Consider the following 26001-nt stretch of genomic DNA (forward strand, 5'->3'; position numbering starts at 1 on the left):
TCGACTTTGTATTCAATCCTCCTATGCTGTATTATTGTTCATCCGGACAATGGAACTCTTATGCCTTGCCTGGACAATCGTATTCGCGACAGCTTCCATGGCCTGACTGCTCAAGTAAGCCAATATTATTACTACTCCTTACTATTAGTAAAGGTATACTGAAAAGAAAAATAACTAACTGTAAACTTGTTGACGTTGTATACACTAAATTGTTGGATTGGAACGGCAAAATTACCAAGCGTTAGATATTCTAAATTCTATTATTGTTCTGCCGGACGATGAAGATCTTTTTTTTTTTTTTTTTTCCAATTTAAGCTTCATTCACGTTTTCCTCAATTTAATGAAACATTCAATCATATTATATTTGGCTTGACTTGGCCGGAGTGAAACACAACTAATTATGTTTTGGCTTTCTTTCAGACACCGCAAACCCGTCTTACTTCAAAGCGGGATATCCCGACTTTTTCTTTGATGGTGATGCAAATGATCCTCAAGTACAAGCCGTCATTAAGACGAATTGCATTTCCTTGATGACCTCTTCTGTGGTCCCTCCATTCTTCTGTCTGCTGAAGCCGGACAAATGCAAAGCGGATAACGTTGAGGTCTTTGCTGGCTCAGGTATAACAAAGTATAAAAAAGTGTAACATAATAAAATCGAATTAACCTTTCGTGAGTAAATAATGCTTTGGGTTATTCCATTTGAATATAACATAAGCTTTGCATAACACTGAGACTTGAACAGATTATCTAAAAATAATAAAACAGGAATGTTGCAAGGAGCTGCGCTCAAACAATTCCATTAGATTAGTGGTCCCGACCGAAAACAGCACTTTCCGAGATAATGCGTGGAACTATTTAACAATTTATCAGAATTATTAGAAACTGTGAAGATTACAGCGCCTTTTAAAGACTTTCAAGGAAATTTTTTGTGTAATAGAGTACAGAGTGATTAGTTAATGTTACTGAAATTTCAAATCCGTTAGTATTTTTTTTTCTAGGATTACTCCATATTCACACATCATTCTTATTATTTTAATTACAAAAAAACGTAATTTGTTTCAATTGTAAATAATGTAAGAGCCACAACAATTTACCAGAATTTTTTTTTTTTTTTAATTTAACATTCTTTAATTCCTTACATAATTTCACTAATTTACAATATTGTGACAAAAAAATAAAATAGTTAAATAGATATTTACATTATTATAGTTACTTCTTGTTCCGGGAAAATTAAATAGAATAAAGAAGATACAAATTTGTGGGGAGGAAATTTTTTGTATCTACTGTAGTTATTCACGCTTCTTACTATTCAAACATACACTTCGAACAGTAATAATAGTTTCTTGCGTAGTTAATTAGATTATAATATATATTGTGGTGAGTAGGCTGGGATAAATATTGAGATTAATTTTTTAACATTATTTGAGGAGATAAAAAAATGATGCAAATTTGCTGGAGAGGGCGTTTTTTCGTGTTTTCTAGAGTTTTTCTATTTTTTGTTTTAATAAGAGTTTGTTTACAAAGTCTCTAAGAATAATTGGTTTGTCGTGTAATTTGCAACTGCAAATATAGTACCTCATGAATAGCATCGTGTAGTTAAGTTTCTTTACTAGCTCTTTATTATGCGGACCCTTGGTTCAACGCAAGAAATAATTAATCAGAATTAATTACAAACTGTAAAGATTACACAGTCTTTTGAAGACTTTCAAGGACATTCAGTTATGTAACAGAGTAGAGAGTGATTAGCTAATTTTACTGTAATTCCAAATCTGTTAGTGTCTTTTTTCTAGGATTACTCCATATTTTCATACATCACCATTATTATTTTAATTGCAAATCACGTAATTTGTTTTAATTTTAAATAATATAAGAGCCACCTGGCTGAATCTGTTAAATAAACCATTATTATTATCATTATCATTATCATTATCATTATCACTATCAGTGTCAGTATCAGTATCAGTATCAGTATTATTATTATTATTATTATTATTATTATTATCATTATTATTATTATTGTTGTTGTTGAGTGGTTTTCAATTGAGTGTGGTAAAACCAAAACCAATTCAAACCAATTACTTACCAACTAGACTACTAACCCAATCTTAAACCGTAGCAAAACCAAAACCAAAACCACAGTATTTGCCAGATTACTTTCGACAAACAAAAACAAACCCACTCTATACAAAATACTAATAATATCACACACTAGCTGTGGGACAGGACAGTGTCATGGGCTTCGCATGCGCAAGATTGCTTTCTCCAAATCGGCTTAAAAGTCCTCTCGAGAGGGGATATTTAACCATACTGTGTTCTTTTTGAACTAAGAGAAAGTAGAATTCTCTAAACTAAATTATTTAAGGTCAATTAAGGTTGAAAAAATTCGTGCCGTGTTTCCGGCCCCGTCGGGTCGCAGCGTGTTCAAGACAACTTCATAATTCACCAGTGTGCGCTAACATTGTTTCGTATAAAAAAAAAAATTTCTCTTGTATATCTCGACAGATTTCTGCCTTGAACACTGCTACTAACAGCTACGTTAATGCTGGTTCTACAATGTACAACGATTTAATGGTCACGATGGGAAAATAGCGTACAAATCTTGCTGTATTGCACTCTAGTCAGCTAGTTATTGTCGATTGCAACACGATCCACACATCTTTCAAATTCACAGTACCAAGCGTCGCATGCAAGTAAATTTTTTCTCTTCTAAATCTCCACAGATTTCTAAGTTTCATACGCCATGTGAAAGCTAACTGAATGCAGGCTCCGGGGTACGTAACGATTTAAAGGTCAAGATGCGTTTTATAGCCTAAAAATCACGCCGTATTTCACTCGTGTACTTCATGTTGTTGAATTGCAACATGAGCCAACTATTTTTCAACTTCACCATGCTAAGCGTGTCATGTAAACATTTTTTTCTCCGGTACATCTCAACAGATTTCAGATTTAATACACCAATTGAAAGCTAAGTGAATGCAGATTTATTACTAAGTTACGATCGCAAGGCCACGATGCAAAAAAAAGGCAAAATATCATGCCGTATTTCACTAAAATAACCGTCAAATTGACTGTTAACAGTTTCAAACCACACGCTGTTTTTCAATTATTTTGTCCAACATATATCCGGGGGCATATCTCCACAGAATTCCGCGCTCATTGCGTCAGTTAAACCCTAAGTGAACACAGCTTGCTAAGACATTTATGATAAGGAGGTCATGATGAGCTGAATACCTCAACTGGCCATTAGACGCAGTATTTACCGCGTGGAGGAATCGTATCCAGGGCTGACAGGCGGCCCCTAAATTGACAGAAAATTGGCCTAAAACAACACGAAATATTTCTCCTTCCAGATTATTCCTTTATGATAACTTTCTCCCTGCTTTTTAAGTAACAGGGGCTATTCATTGCAGTCAAATTCCCCTTGTTCACACACAACGACTGGCTCCGCCATTTTCAATTTATCGAATTCAAACTTCAAAAATTCCACCTAAACTTTTTGATGGCGTGACGATGGCGATGTCAATGACTGCGATGACCATGACGGTGGCGAAAAGATGACGGTGATGATGATGATGATGATCACGATGATGATGATGATGACGACGATGTTGTTGACGGTGATGATGATGACGGTGACGACGATGACAATGGCGGTGACCACGATGACGGTGATCGTGATGATGATGATGACGATGACGACGATGACGATGACGACGATGATTATGATGACGACAATGTAGATGAAGGTGATGATGATGATGATGATGATGACAGTGACGGCGATGACGGCGTCGGTGACGACGATGACGGTGACGATGATGATGATGATGATGATGATGATGATGATGATAAAACAACGCCAAGCGAATAATTTATCAAAAGAATTCGTGTTATTGCGTGCTTAATCTGTATAACGATTAATAAAACAGTCGAATCCAAACGAACTGTTTATAACTAAACTGTTCGCCGGGTAATTGAAGCTGCAATAACAATCTCAATCTTCATTCTCATAAATAAGAATTGAAATACTAAATGTTTGGAAATCTAAAAATCGTTAGAAAACTTCCGCATTTAGCGCTGCTACGTGAACAGCATAAGAACTAAAAATGCGAAAACTGAATCTTGAATCTAAGCACTTCGTCACTCTTATAAATTAAAAAGTTTCCCTAATTCGCAATTAATTTTATAGAAAACGGCATAATAAGAAATCCTAAAAAATATATGAAAATGCATGTTTAACAATTAGATTATGAACTTGAGATTTCTATCCAATAATCTTGCCATTTGAAAGTGTAGCTGTTTACGGGATCTCATGGTTGTTCAGCAATGTAAGGTTTTTAAGTCATCCTTCGTTTAGTCTTCTCGGGAGTTGAATTAACTGGCAATATTTTAAAATCTTCCTACGAATGTTGGCAGAAATGAGCAAATGTTGATAATATAGATGTAGACGACCGCCAGCCACTGCACGCTACTGGCTCATAGGGTACGATAACTCAGCCAATCCAATTACAGCATTTGCATTATATGTAGTATACTAGTAGTATTCATCTAATATATATTAGTAGAATTCTACTGGTATACTAATGCAAATGCTGCACTCTGATTGGCTGAGTCATTGCACACTATCAGCCATTAGTAGAATTCTACTAGTACACTAATGCAAATGCTGCAATCTGAATGGTTGAGCTACTCGTATACTATCAGCCATTAGAATGCAGTGGCTGGAGGTCGTCTGTAAAATAACGGCGTTTTCTCGTTTTTGCGAAGTTACGGAAGAACATTTAAATACAAATGAGAAGACTAAACTGAAGGACGTTCACTGTTTCGTGACTTTAAAAAAACTAGAAAATGCTGAAAAACCTGATGAGCGAGCGTACACAATAGGAAATTCCAAACGATAATTCAGTCCGCACGATTTTTCTAAAGTGTTAAGTTAAATACGATATATAAAAACAATTGGAAATGGTTAGCGGAAGAAAGTTTAAGTAAGAATTCTACTAAAACAATTAGATTATTCGCTCTTAGTTTCTATGAATTGATAGTTGATTCGGCCTTCGGCCTCATCAACTAACACCTCATAGAAATCTCGAGCTCGTAATCTAATTGTTAAATAGAAATCTCGAGCTCATAATCTAATTGTTAATTAGTTATGCAGCGCTCTCGAGTGGTCTACCATGGATTATCCCCCAAGTCACTTGTATTTTCTCGGTATATACCAAGTAAATACAAGTGGCCAGTATAAATATTCCACGGTATACTACGAGAGAGCGTTGCATAACTATCTTATACCATGCCATAGGAAATACAGTGGACAACCCAATCAATCTGCTAAACGTGAGGCGCGTGATGGGAAGGTCGGGTGCAATACTGTCAAATATACAACGTTAACGGATTTCCTGTATTTTGATTGGCTGTATTTTCTATCGCATGGTATAAATATTCAATGTAGACAACGTTAGGACGGTGTGATTTGGAAATCTGTTGGGAGTGCATGAGGACAGTAGCTTGAGGCACTCAAATTCATAAGCTTCCACAAATTAAAGGAGTCGTATCCAGAATTGCTCTTACTAAGGTCAGAACTGAGATGCTGTTGGTAGATCAAACTTTTCGTACAGGAACAGGACTCAGTTCCCACTCTCAAAAACACCATAACATAACTCAATCCTAAGGCGTTTTATTTTCTTTTTTGCTTTGTTGCAGTTTGAAGCATCAGCTCAGAAGTACGTTGAAGCACAACTACTGGTGAAACTGGACTTTGCAAGAATATACTGAATCGATTCTAGAATATAATCTGATGTCCTTGCGACAGAAATAAAGGTTCTTTGCTTTGAGAGGTCTCCTTTGAATTTGTTTATTACCGTTTCATCCAAAAAGACTTTCATTAGATGATTTGATAAATTTATGAAAAGTAAAGTGTTTAGAAATCTTTGAAAAGTCGCCAGAAACCTTTCGCATTTAGTAAGATCCAGCATCTCGAAACATGGCGCTTCTTCGCCTTGCATTGGAAGTTTAACTTTGTTAAAACCACAAGTAATTGGAATAAAGAGTTGTTGTGGCCCAATATTATTACGATGGCAGTTGTGTCTGATGGAGTGCTAATCGAAGACGAATTCAAGTCATTTGAGTGTTCAAAGGTTATGTAGATAAGATTGATAATTGTTTCAGCAGTCATTATTACGTGTAATTGCTACGTTCATTAATTAAGAAGTGAAATTGACATGGCACCTTTAATTTAAATGCCTGTTTCCCGAGTTATTTGCCACAAAATAAAACTTAAATAAACTTCAAAAAATAATATCCAGGATCATTTTGAGGTCAAAACATCTAAAATTAAACATTTGAAGTCTCAGCACCCCTAAAGACACAAAATTGGCATAACAATAGTACAATAAAAGTAAAAACGGTAAAGCACGCAATTTGAGAGTTTCACTTCCCAGCTAACCCTCGATCGTACCAACGTCAGTAGTAAGACATAGAAGAAATATTTTGCGTTATATGGATAACCCTCAGCTCGCTCTGCAATAGAATTTTTTATTATTATTATGACGTCACAGGACCCCTATCAGTCCGCCATCTTGGATTTCACAATTTTCTCAGTCTCGGCTTCACGAAAAAAAAGCCCGTCAGCACAGGTCCCCTAACTTATAATGAAAACAGTTGAAAACTGCGCTGTTCAGCTCACCGTTCAGTGACAATCGATCATACAACTTGCCTTCTCAAACTCATTAATTATTCATCAAGTTCAAACAAAGAAATTTATGACCGTGACGATGTTTGAAAATCTCATCTTAATTAGCATAGATTTCTACGATTTCATTTTTCTGTTTTGTCTTAGTTTTAGTTTCAGTTGAGAAGATATATCAAACACTTTGAACACGTTTCCAAAAATTCAAAAATTTTCCACTTTACGTCGTTTTTTCAACTCTTTTTTCGGTGTTTGGAAATGTGGTCAACCACGGTCTTTCGTGTTTGATATATTACTAAGAAAGAACTATTCAGATTTGGTATTAAGGCGGACGATGAATGTCTATACTGCGGAGATAAAGATTCAATTGAGCACTCTTTTATCGAATGTATGTTTACCAAATTGTTTACCCAAAAAGTCTTGAGCTGGTTCAACCAAGTGAATGCGTGTCAAATTTCTCCTACCACAGAGGAGACCTTGTTCGGTATTACTGCAAGCTCCCACGACATGGCAATAATACGGAAATTCAACTACATCACCTTATTTATGCGCCATTATATTTATTCAATGAAGTTAAATAGCCTGGCCATCTCCATTCAGGATTTTATCAGTAAGCTACACATTAAATACAAGCTTGAAAATTTGTCTTAATTAAATGTTTTAGTGAGAAGTACTCCTCCCTCCTCAAAGTCAATACACAGTATAACGTATTGTAAGTAACTGTATGTACAGCAAGTAACGTAAGTAGAGTATTATATTGTTAGCAGTGTAAGTAGCCCGTATTGCAAGTAATTGTATTTTCTGTAAGGAACTGTATTGAGTATTGTATTGCCAGCATAAGTGACCCGTATTGTAAGTAACGTAAGTATTGTAGAACTGTGTTTTGTAAATTAAAATTATTAAAATATATATATATATATATATATATATATATATATTACGTCTTTGACAGCGCCAAAATTGTCGTTTTAGACCAAGAGCCGCCGGTGTTCACTCATTGTCCAAGCGAAGTCGTAAAAGATTATGCCACAACTCCTGAAATCTGAGTTGCCAGGAAGTTACCAATGAGTAACTCTGACATAAGCATATACATATTTGCGATAATACATGTCTACGGTCAAGGAAATCTAAAGAAAGACAATTTTTTTGTATATGAGAGCAATTACAGTGTCCATGTATTGCCCAATTTCAATATGCATCCCAAAAATACAATAATTTCTTTAACTTTACAGGTTATAGCTCGGAAACACTTAGAAGATATCCGACAATGTCAAATGTTCAGAAAAGATAAAACGAATAGAAATTATTTAAAGAGCAATTTACAAATTTAGACAGGGTAAACTGATAAAAAGGTAGGACCATGTTGCTCTAAATTGTACTCAGTAAAGATATAACGTTAAGAGAGCTGGCTGCCATTACATCCGTAGCGTAGTTGATAATTCTATTTCACTGAATGACATTTGTTTAAAACTTTGTATTTGTTTCGTCGACAATCTCCTCCAAGCGAATCTGATCGGCACTGGTTGCTGTAGTTGGTTGCTCGTTCAGAAACTCTACGGCTTTTGCTTCAAAGCATGCGCGATACCCCTCCCTGTGGTAAGCAGTAAACATCGCTGGCGTGAAAAATTGATTAGAGGTGGAATGTTGGGGAAAAGCTCCACACATTCCCTCGGATAGTCCCTGGCAAGCGTCCCCATGGCAACACTCACAGCAACAGAATGTCAGTCGGTCGACCTCTTTCGTATGAAGCTCCGGCCCAGACCCCCAGTTGTGCTCGTCAAGATCTTCATCAATGTCACTGAGAGCATTTCTCCACGTCATTGGTTCTACCATCTTGATTCCCTTATTTGGGTGTCTTGGAGCAATGAAAAGCACCTCAGCCTCTCCAACCTTGTGATCTTTATCTCCATCTGGGTCTTTGTCGAAATAGTCGACTTTGAACCTTGAAGGTAACGTAAGTTGATAGTAATTCTTCTCTCTGATCAGAATTTAATTTCTCAACACAATATCAGTGTACTGTAAAGGAGATAGGTTATGGGAATAAGGCAATCATCAACTAGAAAATATTGTCTTGGAACAAATTCTAGTAAAGAATTCAGGGCAGGAACAAGCGATTTTCTTTTTGAGTTTAAACCGCCTTTTTGACACCTTTGTACACTATTTACCTTTATACACTAGTAGTGGTAGTGGTAAACTTTGAGCTGAAATGTTAGTCCCACATATTAACTGATAGCTGACAAATCATTGAAATGTAACTGGCATAACTGAGATTTTTGGATCACATCTTCTTTTGTACAGTGTTGTGCGAACATCCTCCATGCCCAAACGCTTTTTTTTATCTTAACGCTTTTTAACATAAGTTAACTTTATTAATATATAATTTATTGACAGTTAGTAGCTATTTTAACATAACGCTTTTTAACATAACATTAACTTTATTAATATTTAATCTATGGCAGTTAGTAGCTCGCAGCTCGCAAAGCTATTCTGGGTGAGCTACTATTACTTTAAGAGTATTATATAGTTTAGTTAAAAGAGAGAATAGGAGAAAAAATGAAATTAAAGAAATTTGAGCAGATAAACAAGATTAAACTAAACTATTATACATAACACATAATGCAATATCATGGGTGACAAATTACTCCTTAATTTTGGCGCGAAATTTCAGATGTTTTTTTTTTTTTTTCGCATGTGAAATTGCAAAATTGTAATGGTAACGTTTGGCGCGAAATTTCTCGATACAATAAGCAAGTCAAAAACCCAGGGTTAAAAGCATTATTTGTCACCTATGACGTTAAAAGGTAAATCAAATGGTATACTCGTAGGAAATAACTTTACTTGCGTTTTGTCCAAATTCTAATAAGAAGAATTTTGACAAAACGCGCGTGAAATGATTTCCTAGTTTCACTCAATCGTCACCATATGATTACCCTAAAGAATCTGTTAGACATTTATTTCTACAGTAGAGGTATTCGTTCCGTCCTTGCGTACCTTAGTTACATGTTTAATGTACAATTACTCTCTCTTCCTATCGTACAAACATGCAGTGGACGTAAACTACCCAAAATCCTCTTGGTATGTAACCTCCTTCATCCACTAACGTCACAGGTGCAATGTTAAAGCTATTCAAGCGTGAAGGTTTGAACACGCAATCCGATAAGCTTTCGCCCAAAAAAAGTGTTTAACTGACGTACTGAGCATACGGCATAAGGTAAGTGAAGCTTTCGACTCACCCGTGCAGGTTTTGTAATTAACCTGACCATAGCTTTAGTGTATTTTTATGCGTGGCTGATTTAAGGTTGCCTCTTTGTTAGCCCTTTGTTGTTTTCGTATGATCAAACGAAGGTGTAATAAAAACATAGTTTCCTATGGCGTGCAAAATAATGAAACGTCAGGTCGTAGGTTCCTCTCCATAACAGCGAACCACACTTACAAAACGCCAGAAATGTTCAAGTATCAGTGATCTTTCCTAGCTGCTCGCTACATCAAAATTTACTTACAACGGAACTACACGTCCAATACACTTGCAAATAATAGTTTTCAGTAACAACAGCGACTTATCAAAAACTTTCTGCATGACATTTCAAAACGTAAATTTAAACTTGAAACACTTGGCAAGAGGACGGGAAACTAAATTTTTAATATCTTTCTTCAGTGATTTTTTTAAATTTCAACTGCAATTAGCATAAGTTCCTGTTTCACTCTTGACAGGGTGTAGTTTAAAATGCAAATCACAAAAGAATCGTCAGTCAACCGTAAACAAACAACAGGCTTCGTATTTACATTTATATTTGATGATCATACACCGACCTTACATTTTTTAGTACATTAATTAATTATAGTTCATAGTGCTGTTATGATGTGAGTCTATAGAGGGCAAGGAGTAGCTCATGTGGGAGTCCATGTTTTCCTAGTCAGGAATGTGAGTAAAGCTTTAACAAAGAATTCAGTCACTACACAGCAACGGTTTAGAATGATGATATTTGTTGACAGTTTAATTTTTTTAACATGTACAAGTGATTGTTCACCTTGCCTTTTAAGGTCAGAAAATGCATTGGATCTTAATTATATTTCTATCGTGCTACTTTCCCTGATCATAACTGTTAAATCAGCTGAGGATATGGGCAGGCTTTCGTCACATATTGTTACAAAGATTTTCAGGGAACCACGTTACCACTTGTTGCAATGCTCGGTTAAGTTCGGGCCACTTCTGAACTCCTCCTACTGATTCTGCCAAAATTGCATGGTCTCTTCTGATACCCGTCTTACACACAAACAAGGGATTTGTCGTCTTTACTGATCCACTGCTAAGATACATTTTACGACCAGTAACTTATAGTCAAGCCCAACTTCTTCACCAGTCGACAATTCTGTGTAACCTAGCCTTGCCACCTCTCTTACAGGAACGAAAATAAGCGTACTCCAGTTAAATGGCAAAACTAGGGTTGTCATTCTCTGGTGGTGGGACTCGGTCAGCGGCCTTCTGTTCAGGAGTCTTGCGCAGACTACTACAAAAGAACGTAAATGTAGACTACCTGAGCTGCGTATCAGGGGGCGGTTACACAGGCACAGCATACCTGGACTGGAAATACAGGCACGAAAAGAAGGATAACAAGAAATGGCACCTGGAATTCTTTGATCACATGAGAGAGGGTGTCGGCTTAATCTGCCACTGCCAAAGACCCTGCCAAGCAGTTTTGGAATCCGTGGCCCTTATCGCCTTATTGTTATTTGTCACTCTCCTTGCACCCATCTTGCTGTGGGGGCCATACGCATTTCCGCTGGCATATATTATCGATTTTCTGTTTGGCCGTATTATGAGGGGTGGTCGGCTTGCTTGCCCTGACCAAGTTCGACGTAACCCAAACATTACCATTGAAGAGTGCCAACGGGCGCGTAGGACAGACGACTTGATCTACCATCGGTTTGCTTTGTTCGCGATACCAGTTTGCATTTCATTTATATCCTATGTCATCAAAGGCTTTGTGCAGAAAAAAAAGGGCTATTTCAATTTTATTAGCACCTTTTGTCTAGCGTTTTTTGCTTTGGTGTTTATCCCATGGTTCATAAACGAATATATTCGTTTCCTTCCAACTTGGATGAAAATCTTGGTGATTGTCCCTTTCTTCTTAGTTTGGATCTCATTTCCGGCAATGCGTAGGAACGCTACATTGATGACGGTTTGTTACGGCTACTCATTCGTCATTCAAATACGCATCTACCATAATAATTCCCTGGGGATCGAATATGACGACAGACTCTTCAATCTGCTGTTGGGAGTGTCTGCAATTGTGATGTGGACTGGTCCCCTCATTTCAGCGATACAACAAACACTTGGTCACGTGTATGTCAGGTAACATTTAACGCTGTCCATTTTTGTTTTAGGTAGAGAGGGTAGCTCATGGGATGAGATGGGTATGCGATGTGATAATGTGAAGCCTGCAAACTAGAATTGAAAATTCGTACTCGATCTCGTGCTCGAACTCAAATCTAAAGTCCCCTCTAAATGAGCACACGGTAACATGGAATCTATTTGTTTTGTATAATAAAAAAAAAAAAGAAAGAAAAAGAATGTTAATGACTTCATCTATAACTCTGACCTTCACTTGATCATGAGTAAGAACCAACCAAATTGCGAAAATAATTTGACTTTTTAAATAAAGTACAATGAGCCTAGAAAGAATTGAAATTGTGATAAAGCGCAAAATATATTCGTAGAGGGTGGGGCATTATCGCAGGGGGATTTTGAATCTGATATCTGGGCAGTGTGAATGGAAAGAAGGGATGACCTATCTAGTCAGAATACAAGCAAGTGTGGGAAATTTTAACGCTTCGAAACTGAGTCACTTCAGTTTTACAACGTTTGTTTACGGCAACTGTTTTAAGAATTCTGACATTTACGTTGTTGTTCATTTTGCAGATGGATCATCCAAAAGGCATTTTACTATCCAAAGACTGTTGGCAGGTGTAGTTGCGGTGGTATCTCCTGGAGTGACCTTTTCCTTTATTTGCCAACCTTTGGTAAACCCAAAATTCAAGCACTGAACCGCAGCGTGGCCCTAACCTTAGATGACCTCGATGACGTAACTCCCACGTACATCGGGTGCGTGACGGTTAACAGATGGCGACGCACCCCTTCCCCGAGAGAAGCTCATTATGAAGTTCTTACCATGTCCCCCCATGGGATCGAACGCCTTGATCGCGCACCTGAAGATGAAGAATTTCACGGTTAGCTGACGCCTATGGATGTATATCTCTCGGATGCTGCTGCAACGTCTGCAGCCGCGCTAGACCATGACGGTGGAAGAATGGTGAACGATGAAGCACACTTCAGAGATTTAAAAGCAATGTTGGGGCTCTCCTTGGGTGCGTCGATAGTGGCCGATAAAAGACACGAGGAAAAGCGACACTTCTGTGTACAGGTGATGAGAGATGAAAAATTAATCAGTTTATTCTCGTTTTCGCCTGAGACCGTGTAACGTACGTTTGTACCCTGGAGGAGAGACTCTCACATTATAAGGTCGGGGATGTTCGTTGTCTCGCTTGGGGGTGAAAATCAAGGATTCTGGTCTCACTTAGGGTATTCATGACAAAACGCCACTAGTGTTAGCTGTCAAAGTATCTTTTAGGGTACGCTCGAAAAAATAATAACAAAAGAAACGCTAAGCTCTTATATTCGTTTTTAGGTTCGATTTCTGCCGTCTCTCGAGTCCGGTCTTCAAGCTCGAGCTCCATTCCTGAACTGCGGCTGGTAATCAAGCCTATTTCATTTTAAGTGGTATCTTTTAGGGATCAAATGAAGCTGTAGCCACACCCAGATTGGTCTCTTTTACGGGCTTCATTCAAATTTTCCGACGAGCATACCCGATTTTTTGATATGGGAATCCGGGCGTTTGTACTGGCGGCGATATCTATTTAAAATATTTAAGACAAAAGAAACAATAAAAAAAGGAGCTATGTCTACTCGAACCCAAATTAATCCTTTAGTTTAATTAAGTAATTCTTTGCCACCAGCCATGTAATCGGGCCGCTGTACCGGCCTCTTATTTTATGACAATAGATAATTGAGGTACTAGCCTAACAGAGTATATGAATATCAAATTTTGGAAAGTTGTTATCCCAAGTAATCAGCCTGTTATCGTAGAAGTTAGGATTCAGTTTTCATTCGATCATCTCATTCTCGTGCTGGTTCAACCAAAGAAAATGTCGGCAACCAAGTGTTGATAAAATGTTACTCAAACGTCACAGTCAAAACGCGTCTTATTTTAGATTCGTTTCGAAAAGAATTCGTTGTTGTTGCTGCTGTTTTTGTTGTTTTTGTTGTTGTTGTCGGTTCTGCTACTGCTGCTGTTGCTTCGTCTGTGATTGTTGTAAATAAACACAGACGCCGATGATCTCTCCTTCTTTTTCTTCTAGATTCTTCCACCATTGATTGAGTTGATCCGCGTTATTCCTTTGCTGGTCTTTGTGGGTATATTCATAAAGACCCGAGAGAGTGAATACTTGGCAATTGGAGTACTAATTTTTTTCGGTATTTCACTGTTACTCGTGTTCATGGCACTGGTGCCAACTGGAGGCAAGGATGTTGGAAGACTGGAACGGCTTGCAAGGTAAGGGTCGGCCTCAACACCGAGATCGAGAACATTATTGACAACATGCACAGTCAGAAAATCAATAGGGCGTGTGCACTCACGTGACCAGCAGCCATGCAAATTTATTGGAACAAAAGAAAGTGTTTACATAAGAAAAGAGTTGAACTCCCACAGGATTGGTTTGCACACGTTCTAAAAACAAATGGGATATTCTAAAACGCAATTTCTGGAACAAACAAAGGAAATCGGCTTAATTTTTTCCAGATAAAATTAACAAATCTGGCATTAAATGCCCTTTTTGGCTATTTTTTTTGCCAGAGTGGTAAACATTTTGGCACAGCTTTGCATTAACTGCTTAAATTTTGCCACGAGAATTGAAAATGTTAGCTGATAAGAAATGGGTAAATAACTGAAAATTTTACCAGGACCGGAGCTTTGAAGACAGCTATGGTAAAAATGTCACGAAAAGTTAAGATTTTGGCCAAGATCTAGTTGCAAAAATCAGCTTAAAAGAGGAGTTTTCTGCAAGGAAGGCAACAAATATGGTAAAAAGTAAGCCTAAATGTTTATTTTTGGTAAAAAGGTTGTAAGAGGCAGCTTTCCCTTGGCATTAAAGAACGCGAATTTTGTTAATTTTGCCAGTTTTAAAAACGATTGGCAAATTTATCGGTAATTGAGGTAATCTCTGTCAATTTTCTTCTTCTACGAAACATCGTGTATCTTGCAACGAAACACATGGCAAGGTACATGGAAATTTCCATGAACCTTATGACTACACATAGCAAAACGTACATGGAAATTTCCGTGTACCTTGTGGTACACATAAACAAGCATTTTCCCATCTGATAATCAATTGCCCAAGTAAATCTTGGGAAATATAAAATCTAACTACAGCTTGAAAATTACTGAAAAATTAATAGTTTTAATTAACCAACAGAAAGTTACATCAATATAGAACAATAGTACTCTTCTCTGTTTAAACGAGACATGGACCTGGAAATTAAAGAAACAAAATACATCAACGCAGATGGTTATACATACACTTACTCTAGTTCTCTAGCTCTTGAGCGTTATTTTGGTTCAAGTAACATTTAATCTAAAGATCTATTCACCATCGAAATATTTCAGTTGCCATTTCCAAATGAGGTAAAGCCATTTCCTTCGAAAGGTTAAAAAGACTAGTTCTGTTGGAAAAAGTTCAAATTCGCTAACAAAGAAAAAAACGTCGAACTGGAAGATACCACTTCCCGGGTCCCACTTCCTTTGAACGACCTTTTGACCAGAGCTCAAGAAGCAGTATAGTCACCTTCGGAGCCGTTTGGGGCCGCGAAGGAGACTAGAAGCAGTACTAAAATATTATAGTTTTTTTTTTTTTTTAACTGATCAACAGCGCAGTGATTACTTAAATCATATCGAGTCGTACTGTTAAAATGGCCAATACACGTAGCAGAAAGATTAATTAATATATTATGCTTTTCCACAATATTGACCGTTGAAGCTCTTTTAGGAGACCACACCTCGGCCCCAGGTAACTACAATTCGACGTTTACGGCAAACGGCAGAAAAATTGCCTCTTTGATTTTGCAGATTTTGTGGTCTTTTCTTTAAATATATCACACAAAAATAGCAAAACGACTCCTAATATTCACCTCAAATACAAATCTACATATCCTCAAACACAAATCTCTAAAAAGCACAAACAGCCAAGACAGAGGGCAAAAGTTTCACCTTTGCCGTTCGCGGCGTAAACGCCATGCTTTATCTCACTGATAAACTCGGTCAAAAATAGGTTTCAGGAGATCGGGCGCGATTCATTCCACTTACTTGCACACAGATGTTTTGTCTCCTAAACTCGGCAGTACCTCTGCATAGGTCCCATCGTAACAACCAAAATAGAGCAGACCTCCTTCCTCGAAGCTACCGTTCTAATCGTTCTTTGCCCTTTTGGCGGATTGCAATACGTGATTCCGTTAAATAAACCGCAGTGACATTATCTCATTGACATTTTGGGCGTGCTATTGTTCAGGTTTCCGTAAAGGCCTAGTAATGACGAGCAGCTTCATTCATTTACATGTGTCGGTGTGCTTTGAATAACGAGGCATATAACAATAGTTCTTATTCAATGGGATGTAAATAAGTGCCCGGTTTATTTGAGCGCAAGTTGTGTATGTGTCAAAAATAACTTATTTTTATTTTATATTTCTCCAAAAACAGAGAAAAGCAAAACACTACACTTTAGAGAAAGTGTTATTTTGGGAAAAGTGTTGGTTTTGTTCGGATTCCTTATAAATTAGAATCAGCGGGATCCGGGTCAGCTGGATGCTTTTAATAACCGCAGAAATTAACCATTGCGGTTCCGGAAACGAAACTGTCGGACAAGTTGCTTTCATTTCGCTGTGCCGTTTAACGGTCGAATTTCATCTTATGAGCTATATTTTTGAGAATCGTAGTGCTGTTCCGACTAAATATTGAACTGGCTTATTAGTATGACGAAACAAACGTATTCTTGCGGTGAAAGTATACGTGAGCTGGTAGCCTTATAAGCTCTAAGGAAGCAGGTCGGGGCAAACGGCAGAAGCGGTACACCATTAATTGTTGTGGGACTGCCAACAAGTAAGGTTGTATATCGAAACTCGGCGAGAAGACAGTCTGTGAACATGCTACAGTTTACAGTTCATCAATTTACAGGTAAAAAAATTTTCATTTTGCCTTGTTAAGTGTTAAATGATTAGAATTAAAATAGTCGTGGAATGAGCCCATGAACGTGTCGAGTATCTTTGTGGGTCGGTTCTCGGGTCATTTATCATCCAAAAGTGCGCCATTTCTGTAATTTTCGAAAACGTACATGTTGCATTCAAAACCTAATCATTCCCTTCATAAAGCTAAAAAATATCTTTAAGTGAAGAAAACGTTTAGAGACCGATTACATGTAAATATATAAAGGAGATGGCGTATTCTGAGTAAGCAGTTTACAAATATTGAGTCGTTGAATGCTGAAATCCATGCATGCAGCCCAAGATAAACACAGTGAACACGAAACAAACAGAGACTAAATCGAACTCTTCGAAACGTTAAAAGATTTCAGAAAATTGTTTTAAAATATATTGACATGTGTTGTTTCTTTAATTTCTAGGTCCATGAATCTTCCAAAAAGAGCTGTCTTGCTAACACCGTGACAGGGTGTTGTGTATCTTACAATAAATTTTGTGTGATATCATTTATTTTCGAAACATCTGCCTCCTTTCAATCACTAAATTTCGTTTAAGGGCTATCTGACACGTTCATAACAGGGAACGATTTAAGAGCTGTATAAATATGCCTCATACATTTTGTGTCATCTTAAGGTAGATGGAAATTTCCATGTACCTTTACAGAGCAATGCAAAAAGGAACAGGGAGTGCGTGAAGGTACAAGGAAATTTCCGTGTACCTTAACATGTGTGGTGTAGGAAGGTACATGGAAATTTCCATGTACCTTAACATGTGTAGAGGTGTAGTGCAGGAAGGTACATGGAAATTCCCATGTACCTTAACATGTGTGGTGTAGGAAGGTACATGGAAATTTCCATATACCTTAACATGTGTAGTGCAGGAAGGTACATGGAAATTTCCATGTACCTTAATTAACATGTGTGGTGTAGGAAGGCACATGGAAATTTCCATGTACCTTAACAAGTGTAGTGCAGGAAAATACATGGAAATTTCCATGTACCTTAACGTGTGTGGTGTAGGAAGGCACATGGAAATTTCCATGTACCTTAATTAACATGTGTGGTGTAGGAAGGTACATGGAAATTTCCATGTACCTTAACATGTGTAGTACAGGAAGGTACATGGAAATTTCCATGTACCTTAACATGTGTAGTACAGGAAGGTACATGGAAATTTCCATGTACCTTAACGTGTGTGGTGTAGGAAGGCACATGGAAATTTCCATGTACCTTAATTAACATGTGTGGTGTAGGAAGGTACATGGAAATTTCCATGTACCTTAACATGTGTAGTACAGGAAGGTACATGGAAATTTCCATGTACCGTAGCATGTGTAGTGCAAGTTTTTCTTTTCACCTGCGTTTGAAAGAAATCATGCTCTTTGAGGTAAATTTTACCATAGGAAGTAACTTTGTTGCAAAATTTAACTTCTTCTTTAGAAACTTGCCAGCCTTACTTCGCTTTTGACCGCACCTGGTAAAAATTTCACTGAAGTGGCTGATTATTGCCAAAATATCGGCGTTTTAGATTATCCCATTTGCTTTTAGAACGTGTTTTTGGTACACCAACATGGCCGCCGTTTCATTGTTATGGAACACCAATATGGCTGCCATGACGTCATGTGTATATGCTCTATTAATAGTTAACTTTAGCCTATTGCAATTGTCTAGATCCAATTCAATCTGTGCAGGTGTGCGAACTATCCACAGCTATACAATAAGCCAACTCTGAGTTGCTTTTTTACCTCTGTTTCAAAACGAGTCCTGATCGGTGCACAAATTTTCATATGCAAATGAGTTTAATTTATTAATAATAATAATAATAATAATAATAATAATAATTAACTTATATTGCGCAGATATCAATATCACATTTTCAGCTGCTCATTACAATGTTTAAGAAAATGTGTACTTCTTACTAACCGAGTTCGAGGTCCGTACTGTAAGTTACGGACCGAGTTTTTTTCCCCATCGACTTATGGCCCAAGCGCGAAGCGCGCGGGCCATAAATCGGAGGGGAAAAAACGAGGGTCCGTAGCTTACAGTACGGACCAAGAAAACGAGTTTAGTAAGATATTTATTACATCTCTACTGTGTACCTGACGCGCGTTCGTGAACGATTTCTATTCACACGGAACGGCTTCAAATTTCTGACGCACGTCAAAAGCAAAACGAGCCAATTTGAAATCGTTTTTAAGTCGTTAGCACGCTTTAATACACAATTTAGAGAAAAAGAAAGTTTTAAACTTTTACTTGCTGCAAAAGTTAAGAACACTTGGCGATAAATCACGGAACAGTTTGGCAACAAAAACAACTTTAAATTTTAGTGGGCCGTACGGGAGAATACGGCCCGCTAAATTGACCAATCACAACGCCCGTACTAACTGAGAGATATAATAAAACTACTTATAAACCCGCACAAGACAATGAAAGTAAATGAGAATCTCATTTCCATATGAACGGTTGTGCGCCAAGACTCAGTGTCAAACAGAGGTAACACTGAGCAACTCTGAAATGGTTTATTCGCTTCTGTCCATCTCTTTCACCAGAAAGGTACAAATTTGTGGTCACATCGAATTCATGCTGTTGTTTTGCAACGGACAGTGCTAAAATCATATCAATATATAACTGCACGTGCAATGCAATGCTCATTTGATATTTGCTATTTTCAAAATACTCTATAGAGTTTAACTAAGTAGCTAACTAAGAAAGTAAAACGTTATTGTCAATCTGTAATTCTTGGAACATCGCAAACAAGTTTTCCCCCCTTAAAAGGGTTGTTTTTATTACTGAAGAAGTCAAAGTCGCAGTCGGAGTTGTAAGGTCGCTTACGACCTAGCGAAAAAAGAAGCTCGGAGTCGTAAGTGGAGTCATAAGCAAGACGGAATCGGAGTCGGATCGGAAGAGTCAGAACGTTTCCATTTTCTTCCGATTCTGCTTACGACTCCGTCTATCTGGTGAAAACTAGATTGTCGGAGAAGAAAACAGAAGCGGAAGAACAAACCAATCACTCGGCCCGGAATAGAACATGTGCATGATTGGTTTATTTTGCTAGTTCAGCTTTTGCTTCCGACTCCGACAATTTAGTTTTCACCAGATAATAAGCGAAAGAGTCATAAGCGGAATCCGTATCCTACCTCAGACTCCTTCAGTTAAACTTTCACTAAATCGTGTCGCTTTGCGCTTCTGATTACGACGCTGGCCCTCTGTTACTTGCGAAACCCAGCCTTGAACTCCTATGAACTCTTTCCAACAGATGGTTCACGATCAACATGAGTTTTATTCAATTCCTACGTAAAATGATGCAAATGACAAACCTGGGTCCCAATCCCCCGCCAGTTCTATCCCTGAGCGACGGCGGCCATATTGAAAACCTTGGTATTCTACCCCTGCTAAAGCTGAGACTGAAGAAAATCATCGCAGTAGATGGTGGTCGCATGCTATCGGACCTAGACTACGGGCGAGAGCTTCTGCTAGCTTTGGACCTTGCCAGGAAGAAGTTAGGATGCTCGTTCTTAGGAATGGATGGACGAGATATTGCTGAGGATATTCGAGACAAGTTTGTGGAGAGAAGTCCCGGATCGCAACCAAGCAGTTATAGGTATAATGAGAAAGAAGGCCTTTGAGGGCCAAGTGTTGTATGATATGCGACATGCGTCCAGGGATCCAATAATAATAGTAATCGTATCTATAACAAAATTTCTATATTCTGATTAGTTCTCCACGAGCTTTTCTGACACTTAATTGGAGTTCGATCGCACGGGTGTCTAATTACAGGTATCCATTTACAACTTTCTGTAATTGGCATTCGCATATCAATTGTGTGCTTTAATAGCTTTCTTAACTTCTTCCTACTGTTTGTAAAAATACTACCGACTTTTGTGCTTAAAAGTACATGTATTTCTTAATTACTTCTTAAAGGAGCTCTCAAGGTATTTTGAGATATTTTGGCCACGTATAAAATTACCTTTAAATGGTAGGAAACCTGAAAATAACAGTTTAATAAGATAGAAAAACACCAAAGACATAATGATAAACCATAGAGGAAGAAGGATGGCTAAGGATGGAGAAGATTAACACGGATTACAAAGGACGAATTTGAAAAATTGAGGCTAATCTTTTCAATATGAGCAACCGTGACTGAGCAACCTTAAACTCGAAATTTGTTATCGATAGGATTAATTAGTAACTGGATCTCTTGTCGTACAATTCAGCGAGTAATCGTGCCGGCCTTACCCTGAGCGCTTGCGCGATTATTCCTTGAATTGCACGACACGAGGTCCAATTACCATTACTCATAGCATTTCATCATGTGGAGAGGCGGTGGCCTCATGGTTAGTGTGCGTGTGCTCGCTCCGGATCGAGCATTCCGGATTCGAGCCCTGGTCGAAGATATAATGTTGCGTTTTGGGGCACGACACTTTACTCTCGCAGTGCCTCTCTCAACCCATGGACTAGCATCCCATCCATGGAGAAATATTCCTAGTCGCCTCATCCTACTGAAACCGGGGTTAGCATCGGCCCACTTGGCTCGTATAGAGACTGTGTCATATCTTTTACCTATAACACTTCATTATAACCAATGTCCTCAGAAGTCTAGTTAAGTTTAAACAAAGTAAACCATAACCTTGTCGGTGTTAGGATATCAGATCTTAATTACCATAGATCTTTACGAATTCATTTCGCCGTTTTGTCTCCTCTTTTATTAGTCTCGATCGAGAAGTGTATCAAACACGAAATACCGTGTTTTACCACATTACAAAACACCTCAAATTAAAGTTCGTACAAAATACTCCGCTACGTGTCGCGTTTTCAACCTTATTCTGGGCTGGCTTTTGAAAATGTGTTCAAACACGGTCTTTCGTGTTTGATATATTACAACAAAGCAATGAAGGGTAGTACAATTAAAGTCTGTTTATTTAATGGTTTTGAACGAATGAATGAAGGAAGAAGGAAGGAAGGAATAGAATTGTATTAAACTAATAGAGTTAACTTAAATTTTATTATTATCATCATCATCATCATCATTATTATTATTATTATTATTATTATTATCATTTTATTCAGGTTCAAAGTGTATTATTATGACAAGAATCCTTACACCGACGGAAAGACTAAAGTTGGCGAAGGAGAAATCCTGTACATAGCTCCTAGGCATCCTAACAAAGCAGTCAAAACCTCAAAGTACATGACATGGGAGGAAGCGTTGCGTGACATTGATGTGGACCTTGAGGCAGGCCTTTGGGGAACTGGACCGGAATTATCAGCCGAAGAAGTTGATCGTCTGACGTTCTGTTGCTGTGAGTGTTGCCATGGAAACACATGCCGTGGCCTGTCTGAGGCCATTTGTGGGTCTTTTCCACACCATTCAACCAATAATCAGTTTTTGACACCAACAATGTTCTCGGCGTATCACAGGGAGGGATACCGCGCGAGCATGGAAGCAAAAGTAGCCGACTTCGTGTCCGATGAATCTGCAATTCCCGGGACTCCAGTGATCCTCGTAGTTTGAATAGCAATAATAACGATAACGATAACGATAACGGTAACGATAATAATAATAATAATAATAATAATGAGTGGAGAGAGGTGTTTTGGTTTGATTGATTAATTCGATTTGTTTGTTTTGGCACCTTAACCGAAGTGATCATAGCTTTCGGAATGAACGAACACTGATTAAATGTTGAATGTTTTTCTAATTTTTACCGGTATTCATGGTTTGAAATTAAACCTCGTATATATTTATATGTATTGGTGTTCTTCGTCCTTTATTTGCTTGAATTAAATCATCGAGTACTGCCTCAAACGTGTGGGCGCGCTCTCAAAGCCTATTTGAAGACTTTTCAAACAAACGCTCCCCTCTCTCCTTGCAATTTTGTAGTTAAATGGGACAACAATGTCACGTGATTAAAAAACGCACATGGATGAACGTCGAGCAAACGAATCGGGTCTTGTATCATGTCAGTACTTTCTAGATTACTGTTTTGTTGTTCTAAGCTAGTGTTGGCGCAGTTATACCCAAGCTTGATCAAAATGTGTAGTTTGGGCACGCATGATTTCAAGCAAAATATGAACGGCATGCTGTCCCGAGGAAGCGCCTCTTCGTGACTACCAATAGGGGTTCTCAGACAGATTCCTACTTAACCGAGGTCTATGCACATGCTGCGGACCTTTTCTATGTGTGCGGTTTTCCAAACCAAGAAAATGCGAAATTTTGTGTCGTATGGAAAAGTTTCAGTAAAACCGCTGCAAGTACCCAGTCTTCCCTTAATGGGGTGTTATATCCTAAAAAAGATTTTTGAACTTTATTTTGATGGAATTAAGTTCATCCTGTCCATAAGAACAGTGTTTCGAGGGAAATGGGAAAAAGTTGAAATGGGAAAAAGTTGACCAATAGTAACCAGAAACTGCAAGCATATCTTTGCTATACAGTGCTGACGAGCCCCAAGAAGGGCGAAACAGCTGTACACTGTTGCGATCCTACTTTATCGGTTCTTGTCATGTTGGTGTCTCGACACGTTTTTCACGTAGTATCAGCTTTGCAGTCTATTGCTTGTACTAATAGTAACTATATTCACTGACTGACAGGGAAAACATTTCATAAATTTGATAACCTAGATTATTGTGTCCTTTACTAATCTTGAGAATTTGACAAAATTCGGTTAAAACCCAATGGAGATATTACGCTTGAAATATTGGTGATCTGCCTATTTGGTATTTTTGAGAAATAAGGTTTTAAAGTCTTACTGCGGTCTCCAAGATCCCAAATTAGCCCGGTGAACGGGGGTGCAGAGGCAGGGAAGGGGGTGTATAGAAAGGAGTTACATAAATGTTTCATTGAATTCCCTAATGCACATCGGTCATAGAAATGTTAACCAAGTATAAGCGGCGTATAAGATGGTAGAGGAAACAATGATGCAAAATTCTCACAAGCACACATCTTTAAAGCTTTCCTGCTTGAAAGTATAATTAAAATGTACTGAACTGAATCCATTTTGAAAGTACTTTTTGACTGTAAACAACCGTTGTTCTGGGCGTTGCTATGTTGAAATATAGCTACCAATGTGCAGATGTCTTAATTTAAATGTAAGTCAAGGAGTAATTATACCAAATTAAATCGTTTCAAAATAGGTTTTGCAAATGGCCCGAGTGGTTGAATCGTCATGTTTTGAAAATATGGTTTTTGGAGAAAAATGTGAATTCAAATTTCAGACGCCCCTTTAAACACTCACTTCTTCATTGAGGCTATTTATCAGCGTTTGTTTATTGTATTACGTGTCGTATATGATGGCTAATAACTTAAGCAAACGATGATTATAATTAGAGATATAAGAAACGTCGTGCAACCAAATAAATAGTTCAAAATGAATTGGGCTTGTTTACTCCCTCAAAACTAGAGTGGCCCACCTTGCTGTTTCTTTCTCTCTTTTTTTTTTTAACTGGAAGAATTAAGGTCATTTGCGTTCTCTTTTTTAACTAAAATATGGTTTTACCTCAGTATAGTGCCTTTTTTTTTTTTTTTTTCACTTTTGCAATCGACCATTTTATAGATTTCTGTTCAGTGACCTGTGGCCCGCTCCTCGAAAGCCCCGGAAGCTTCTCGGGCCCGCAAAGCCATTTTTAGTTAATCGGTTTTTGAAGACAGAGAGGTGTATACGCCTGAAACTTCTTGTATGAAGGTAGCCTCTGTTCATATTAAAATATGTGCATAAAACAGCTCTGTGGCCCGGGTGGGGTACTCCCTTATATGGGCTATGTAGGTATGTGCGGTCCCAAAGGGTAGGGTTTTTCAGCCGTTTTGATCATAAATGGGGTATCGATTTTGGCCATTTTAGTTATAAATAGGGTATGGTTTTAGCACTCTACGGTCTTGAACTGGGTATGTTTCTTAGTAGGCTACGAGTAGTCCCTCTTTCGCTTAGTCCGTCGTGCGTGACGCGAAAGAAATTCGCGACCAAAAAATGGCCGCGCGAAATCCTGGGGGCTAGGAGCGCGCGAAAGGAGGGACTACCGCCTAAGCCCAAGAGTTTGCCCTTTCACGGCCGAGTGATTTTTCGGTGTAGGATTTCTCATCTTGACGTCCTCTTATTATCGCCTGTTATCAAGAGCCCCGGGAGATCTGAATAAAATTGCTCTACTCTACTCTTCAAGTAGCCAGGCAAAAACATATGCCGTGAGAAGTATATCTTCGTTCAGTGTTCGTTCAGCGAAACTGTCGAAGAAGTTTTAAAAAGAAGACGGCGAATGAGGCCTCTTGTAACGATTTTCGCTGCGTCTAAAAGTTATTGCGAAAATTTCAATAGACTTTCAACCGAGAATTTACATTATACATTATACATTATACATAGGAGATCATCCAACTGCGGTGAAATGTTTGCCGATAGCAGCGGAAAATTTCAGGTGAATGTCCGGTGTTAAGTGAGAGTCCGGTTCAATCTTTCAAATGGACGGCAGAAAGGCCAAGCTCAGTGAATTTATATTCGCTGACTTAGACGATGCTGTTGAGCGGCGAAATCACTATCACGCTCGCAGTCGGGGTGGAGGCAGAAAGCTTTGCCAAACAAAACACTGGATAAATTTAAATCTTTCCAAAGCGCCTGTTGGCAGATTCGCAAGAACATCACGGCTTGCGAAGCGCGATTCCAACGCTTCGATTTGCTCTGGTGCCGCTTCGATTTGCTTCGGTTCCAAAACTTTCCTGCAAGACGTCACAGGTATCTCGAATGTTGACAACACGTTGTCAACGCTCCTAACATAAGCCAATCATATTTTTGCGTTGTGAGAGCAACGCATAATTCAAACTCTTGGGCTTAGGCGGTAGTCCCTCCTTTCGCGTGTTCCTCGCCTCCAGGATTTCGCGCGGCCATTTTTTTCTCGCGGTTTTCTTTCGCGTCACGCACGACGGACTAAGCGAAAGATGGACTACTCGTAGTCTAGTTTCTTAGAAGAAACTACCTTTTCATCTTTATTGATAAAACTGTCAACAAAAGCCCTTCATAACTTATGTATGGGGC

The 26001-nt window shown here is 38.3% G+C and overlaps 2 protein-coding genes and 1 pseudogene across 4 annotated transcripts in view; 2 read left to right on the plus strand and 1 right to left on the minus strand.

The window, feature by feature from the left end:
• Positions 1-5833, plus strand: part of LOC149103442 (sushi repeat-containing protein SRPX2-like) — an 8257-nt gene extending 2424 nt beyond the window's left edge. Inside the window, exons 2-4 of one of the 2 annotated variants that reach the window (XM_089273994.1) lie at positions 1-114; positions 421-618; positions 5701-5833. The exon at positions 1-114 is cut by the window's left edge and continues 99 nt beyond it. In XM_089273994.1, coding sequence (XP_089130120.1) covers positions 1-114; positions 421-618; positions 5701-5705 — 317 coding nt within the window. In that variant the 3' untranslated portion in view covers positions 5706-5833. Of the gene's footprint in view, positions 115-420; positions 763-5700 lie in introns of those variants that run through there. The other variant, XM_089273993.1, reaches the window with a different exon arrangement.
• A 1792-nt stretch (positions 5834-7625) lies between these two features.
• On the minus strand, positions 7626-11003 carry LOC110042949 (uncharacterized). Its single transcript, XM_089274188.1, has 3 exons — positions 10860-11003; positions 10186-10256; positions 7626-8627 (listed from the first exon to the last, which is right to left on the minus strand). Exons 1-3 carry the CDS (start codon positions 11001-11003, stop codon positions 8150-8152), a joined length of 693 nt encoding a protein of 230 aa, XP_089130314.1. The 3' UTR covers positions 7626-8149.
• LOC110043038 (uncharacterized) lies at positions 9777-22738 on the plus strand (annotated as a pseudogene). The gene is made up of 6 exons (XR_016202140.1): positions 9777-9896; positions 11089-12038; positions 12606-13107; positions 14102-14295; positions 20244-20588; positions 22055-22738. The product of XR_016202140.1 is annotated as an uncharacterized LOC110043038 (transcript).
• The last annotated feature ends 3263 nt before the right edge of the window (positions 22739-26001 follow it).

Source organism: Orbicella faveolata, unplaced genomic scaffold (genome assembly GCF_042242905.1).
Source record: "Orbicella faveolata isolate gen_17 unplaced genomic scaffold, um_ofav_v1 contig_35, whole genome shotgun sequence".
Lineage (NCBI taxonomy): Eukaryota > Metazoa > Cnidaria > Anthozoa > Scleractinia > Merulinidae > Orbicella > Orbicella faveolata.